The sequence below is a fragment of the Halyomorpha halys genome, unplaced genomic scaffold, assembly GCF_000696795.3.
Source record: "Halyomorpha halys isolate HHAL.00 unplaced genomic scaffold, Hhal_1.1 Scaffold3.1, whole genome shotgun sequence".
In the NCBI taxonomy this organism is placed as follows: domain Eukaryota; kingdom Metazoa; phylum Arthropoda; class Insecta; order Hemiptera; family Pentatomidae; genus Halyomorpha; species Halyomorpha halys.
Window position 1 is genome coordinate 993,324 of NW_027115249.1, and position 7,155 is coordinate 1,000,478.

Sequence of the window (7,155 nt, forward strand, 5' to 3'; positions counted from 1 at the left end):
AGACTGAAACGACAAGAAACTGCTCGTAGATTCCGATTGCTACAACACTTACTTGACAAACGCTCTAAACTTCCCATTCACTACAAAAAATTAGTATACAGTTCGATAATCAGACCAATTTGGACATATGGAATTGAGCTCTGGGGCTCCTCCAAACCTTCAAATTCCTCCCGCATCCAATCCTTACAATCTAAAATGCTACATAAAATCCTTGATGCTCCTTATTACGCTACAAATAAACTCATTCACAAAGACCTTAACATCTCGTTTGTTGCAGAATTGGCCCAAAACAGATATGCGTATTTTCATTCCGAACTCCATATCCATCCTAACCCATTAGTTCTTAATAGCTCATCCTTAAAAATCTCTGATAATCCTCCGAAGCGTCAGAAAAGAAGATGGCCACGGGACCTTCTAATTTAAATTAATGCTTGAAGTACCACCTATGGGTGGTTCCTTCCCAAGATTTTCAAGTGTAAATGAAACATTCCACATATTTACTTATTGTATTTAATATTTTGTACAGATATAAATAACATTAAATAAATAAATATTTTATTTCGTTCTATAAAATTTTAATATTGTTATTTTTTATTTATGTTGGAATCATGTGTATGTGTACGTGAAATTCACGTGTAGCTTTATTATAACAATCCATAACCGTTAATGTCCAAAAGGTTTTACGCCTTTAATCAAAAACAAATAAATCTCGAAATAAACAGTGAGATAGCTAAACTACTCAAATATACCATAAATGTGACTACGAACTAAAAAAGATATGAAAGGAGGTATTAAAATTAAACTAAAGTGATTTCCTAAGTTGATATTTATTTTAGTTTTCGCGAAGTATGAAATATAATCATGGTAGTTTTGAGACTGGCTGAAAGAAGGGATTTCTGGAAATTAAATAATTTATTAATGATTATCAATACGTTCTTTCTTATTGCTAAAGGCAGGAAAAATCAGTTCCAGAATAATTATAATGATTAACAGAACAGTCATTTTTTAAGTCAATTTTAGTAGGAACATTTTTAAATTGTAATAGGGAAGTCTATTTTAACTGGGACTCACTCAAGCTACTGTAAGTTCCTATTCTCCTGTTACAATATAAAAATTTTCTTCCTATTGTATTGATTTGTGTTATATTTGTTATTAAATATTGTAAGTAATAGGAAGTTGACTTTATCGTTCGATATATAAGGATGATGTATTAATCTTTTGTTATAGTTGTTATCTTGTTTTTAGTCCTGTTGAAGGGAATTGAATAATTGTTTACTTATTTGTATTCTTCACCGACCACATCTCCAACCATCTTCTCTTATTTAAAATACAGTAATTTGTATTTATGAGCTTTTACTCATCATTAATATATTTAAAAAATAATTCCAATTTCTTACAATTGATAATGAATTTAGACCACTGAGGTAATTTTTATTCGAAAAGAGACGACTGTATGCGGTGCACTAGAATCGATAGCTGGTCATTGAACCGTGCAATTTTCTTCTCATTAGTGAACGACTGGGTCACGCAATCTGTAGGTCGTCAAAGGCACTACCTTCCCTCCACTAATGTACTTCTCCAAGTTTATTCTAATGCGTCATAGCGGAACTCTTTGTAGCTGGTCACAAGGACATAAAAAACAGGAGAAAAAGACAAATAAAAAAAAACTCGTGATAATAGATGGCAGAGAGGGACGTAAGGTTGCTGTAACGTACAATACCTAACTTAATTTTTTTTTTCCAGTCCCATATCACAATCCACACAAAGAATGGTGTCGAAATTGGAGGATAAAAATAAATCCCATCAAATCACATTTACTCTTCGTCGTAAACCTGCCGACTGCCCTACAGTATACTTTAATAATGTGGCTCTTTTCCTTGTAGAACAGATTCGTTATCTTGGACTACATCTTGACGAACGACTAACCTGGAATCCTCTCACAAGACTGAAAAGACAGGAAACTGCACGCAGATTCCGACTATTACAGCACTTACTAAACAAACGGTCTAAACTTCCAACTCATTACAAAAGACTGATCTACATGACAATAATAAGGCCCATCTGGACATACGGAGTTGTGCTTTGGTGCTCCACTAAACCTTCTAATTCCTCTCGTATCCAATCTTTACAATCCAAAATCCTCAATGCTCCTTATTTTGTTACTAATAAAACCATCCATAAAGACCTAAATGTTCCTTATGTAACCGATCTAGCCCGAACCCGATATTATTCCTTCCATAATAAACTCCCTAACCACCCAAACCCACTAGTTTCTAAGCTTGCTTCCTCTTCCATTCCTGGCAATCCTCCGAGGCGCCTGAAAAGAAGATGGCCTCGTGACCTTATATTGTAAACTGTTTTTAGAGTTCTACTATTGGGTAGTTTCTCTACATCCTGTATCATATCATTATATTAGTATTTTTTATACAGTTGTAAATATCAATAAATAAATAAAATGAAAAAAAATCTTTTTTTAATAATTTATTTATTGTTATTTACAACTGTAGACACATATATACAACAAGTAAATTTGCTGTAGGTGACATAGTGACATGATACAAAGATGTGGAGAATCTACCCACTGGTAGAACTCCAATAATATTTCTAGAGGAAAAGATCTTGATCTATCTTCTTTTCAGATGCCTAGGAGGATTAAAATTTAAAGTTACAGAATGCAATCGCAGTGTAGGGGAAGATAAAATTTATTTATATGCAGAGATTAGATCTCATATTCTGTACAACTGCTATCTACAGGCTACTATGTACAATTTGTCCCCTAGAGTATCCTTCGACTCTCTCTTCGACTACACTAGAGAATAATCCTTAAATACGATTTTATAGGAGAGAAGATGCCTGTAGAGGACTACTGGATGGGAGGGATAGGTTCCGAGGTATTGGAAGAGAGAGCCAAGGGTCATGAAAGCTCCAAGTTCTGTCATAGGTTATGATAGCTGAATATTACATATTATTGTTTAAGGATCAGTGTTAACAATGTTAACCCTAATTTATGACAACATAAAACAGCCTCAGTTATATGAGCCCTTCAGTGCACACATCGATTAAATCCACTTTTTGAAAAATTTAAGTGTCAAAGCACTTGGTATAATCATTACTTTTTATATTTATTATAGCTTCCTTGAATAATACAGATTAACACCATTAAACGCCAATTTTTTTTTTGGCCATTGAATAATAAGTAATTTATTTCAGAAGCTATTGTGCTTAACTCCATACTGTAATGTAAATCGTTTGAACAACGCAGTTATTAATTATTGATTTATTTGTTCCGTCCGTGCATCATCGCTCTTTTTTTTAAAAAAGTCGAAGGTGCTTCCCCCCCCCTCAACGATATTGGCAAACAGATGAAAAGCAGCGCAATGCAAACGGAAGTTAGTATAACAGTGATCTCGCACGCTGCATGTTATAGTATACTTCACCAATATTATATGGACTACATATTCTCTTGGTATTTTCAACATTATTCCCAGATTGTTTTTAAAGAAATACATATTATACCGTTATAATCAAGACGGGTGAGACTAATAACAATGTGGATGAAGAAAACATTGATGGTTCTTCAATACGATTTATCAACAGAAAGCCTGGTCCAAGAAGACGTTTATCGTTTTCCCCGGATTCATCTGATTGCAACAGTACAAATTTCCCAACAAACACATTGATTGGAAGTAAATGTCTAGAAAATTGGGAGAAAAATTAGTAATCCTGATAAATGGACCCGAAATTTAAAAGCATAACAGACCTTACCACAAGGTTTGGCATACAGGTATAAGGGAGAAAAATAAATACATTTGTCGATATAAAATGCAGATGCATATCTGCATCAAGAACTGTAACATTACTGACGATTATGTTTTGGCTATTCTTTCTTATTAATTTTATATACCGTTAGATGAAAGCTATATCTGTATTTATGCATTCTACATTATATATTTGAATTTATATTATAACAGGAATTTTAGAAAACAATATACAGTACTTCATCGCGTTTCTCAACTTTTTGTTTTATGGAGTTAATCGATGTGTGCACTGAACGGCTCATATATTCATCCTATATAAAATATAAATTAAAGTACATCACATATAATACTACCTCAATTATATATTCAAAATATTGTCACCACCAAAAACAATTAACTCTGCCCTAGCTGACTGCCTAGCCAGACGATTATATATAGTGCACTGTTAGACATTATAGTACTATAACTTAAAACGAATAACTGCATGAATGAACTGCAGCATTAGAAGAAAATATTTAATACTCTTTAACTTCTTTAAAGCAATAATAATAATTAACAATTAATAATAATTTGGAAAGAAAAAAAAAAAACAAGGTCATTAAAATAAAATTTATTTTAAAACACGTGAACAAAAAAAAAAATACAGTTCTTGAAGAACGGAACCTTGAAATTATGTTTACGTTTCAGTAAAAGGAGTTCGTTAGTTATCTCAGTGAAATAATTGAGTTATCACTCAAACCTTTAATGGCTTTGTTGATTATTGTTCGAAATTCTATTTTGTTAAGTTTTATTCTGTGCGACAAGAGTATATTTTAACATTTAAATAAGATTTTTGTTTTAAATGAATCTGATAAAAAGAGATAAGAATAATGAATTGTCTAAAGTTGGCTATCTAATCTTATAATTTTTTGTATATTAGATATTTGAGTCTCAATGATATGAATTTACTAAAAGAATGTTGTGCCAGAGATTTGTCCATTTTGCAAGATGTAACGAGTCTTAAGGCTAAATATTTAAATATAAATAAATGCTGTGATTTTTTTTAAGCGACGTTAGCACTTAAGGAGCAAATTTACATTCGACTCAGTTATAAGCAGAATCATAAATTTATATAATGTCGTCTAGAAACAAAGGAGAATAAAATAAACTAATGTTGAGAATAAAGGATCATTTGAAACTTTGTTGTAATTAAAAGTGACCAATCATAAACAATTAATAAAAATATATTACATTAGAAAATGAAATAACTATATAAATATTATTTATATAGTAGCAAATTAAAAATTATTAAAAAGGATGTCAAGCCCTGGGGTACCTCCAGTCGCAAATGCCGTAGAGAGGAAGGCTGAGAATAGGTCACACGAGGCTCACCCACTCCTATCTTATATCAAAAGAAACGCCTCCAAACTGCCAGTATTGCAATAACAATTTAACAATAAGCCATGTTTTCCAACGATGCCCATATTTTACACCACACCTCAATAGCTTGGGACTAAGCCAAGATATCTAAAAAACCATTGGAGACGATGATAAGGCAATAGAATTGGTGTTACAGTTTTTGAAATCACAAAATTTACTGACAAAAATATAACTTGATCGGAAGAAAAAAAAAATAAATAAAAAAAATAATCAAATCTAAAAATAAATAAAATTTAACGAATATTAGCAAAATTAAATAAAATATAAATGGCGTTGATGACCAATGAAGTTTGGCGCCACTAAACAACCAAACAAACTATATAAATATTATGTTTGGTTTTTCTTTCCATCCTCTGAACAAGCTTTCACCATCATGTTATAAATTATTATTATAATATAGATTGTATATTGGAAGTAGACAGTTGACCGTATGAAGTAGATTGTAGGAAGATTGTCCGCGTGATGGTCTATAAAGGTATCAAAATAGGAAAAGTAAACTGAATCTTTGTTTCAATCTGACAGCCCTGACGAAGCCCTACAGAGTGGGGCGAAACGTTGGTTAAAAATAAATAGTTTTCTTCTAATATTTTTATACTTTTATTGACCGCCACCCAGAATATATTCCTGCAATAGATTGTATATGTTCCGATTATTAAATAGAGTGTATATAGTTCGTTTACTAGATTTATTGTATATATTCCGATTATTAGATAGAGTTTATATGGTTCGTTTACTAGATTTATTGTATATGTTCCGATTATTAGATAGAGTGTATACGGTTCGATTATTAGATTTATTTTATATGTTCCGATTATTAGATAGAGTGTATATGGTTCGTTTACTAGATTCATTGTATATATTTCGATTATTAGATAGAGTGTATACGGTTCGATTATTAGATTTATTGTATATGTTTCGATTATTAGATAGAGTGTATATGGTTCGAATATTAGATTTATTGTATATGTTCAGATTATCAGATAGAGTGTATACGGTTCGATTATTATATTTATTGTATATGTTTCGATTATAAGGTATCTTACCTTGGGCTGCCCCGGTTTTGCCAGCATTTCCTCGTGTTCCAGTAAGGCTTCGACCGCCTCCACGAACTCTTCGGATATGGCATGGAGGAGAGCATCCTTCGTCTCGACCCTGTGCTCGATGAGCAACTCCACCATCTCTGGGTTCTCGTTGTCGATGGCCATGAGGAGTGCAGACCGACCCAGAGGGTCCACGCAGTTGAAGTTGATGTAGTTCGTCTCCAGGGCCTTCTGCAGCATCCTGGAATAGATATTGGTTCATCAGCAATCAATATAGATTTCATGGAGGAACAGGCATCTGGAGAAATGAATAATGAAGAATACAATTTTATAATAAAAGTAGATTTTTGTATGTGATATACTAGCAAAAACCAGATTTGTGTGCAAATCTGGTTTGTTCTTTAACTTCTAATTCAGGCAGAATTGACAGAAATTCGAATCATGAAAAGGCAATTAATACTAATACCACTTATTATACTAAACTGTATATGATACTAAATATTAATAGTATTATAAATTATTGGGAGTTGGTAGCTCATTGGTAAGGCAGTGGACTACTAACTCCAAGGACCCAGATTCGAATCCGGCTAGGAAGATAATTATTATTTATTTCTCCGTAGCACTGTGCTTTTAGGATCCCTCAAAGGTGGGTACCCTTAATTAATTATATGATAAGTTGATTTGCTTTATTACTAACACTAACTTCAAACAATGCACTTTTTCTTTCAACTATTTATTTTAAAAACCTTCAACGTTTCGGCCCTCAGGCCATTCTCTAGGAGACAACCGTAATCATTGATGTCATAATTCCTTAAATTGTTACATTTGCAGGCTAATTGTCCATTTGATATAAAATTTATAATTTCAATACAAAAAACTATTCCACAAAAAAATAGTCTTTCTTTAACCTCATTAACAATATTAACTATTATTATATA

At 32.2% G+C, this 7,155-nt stretch overlaps 1 protein-coding gene across 7 annotated transcripts in view; it reads right to left on the bottom strand.

Annotated features, from left to right (window-relative positions):
* The window catches only part of Trpgamma (Transient receptor potential cation channel gamma), a 980,713-nt gene that overhangs the window by 138,793 nt on the left and 834,765 nt on the right, over positions 1-7,155 (bottom strand). For all 7 annotated transcript variants that reach the window (XM_067052323.1, XM_067052322.1, XM_014426027.3 and 4 more), the window contains one exon: positions 6,221-6,458. In XM_067052323.1, the coding sequence (XP_066908424.1) occupies positions 6,221-6,458 (238 nt within the window). The remainder of the gene's footprint in view (positions 1-6,220; positions 6,459-7,155) is intronic.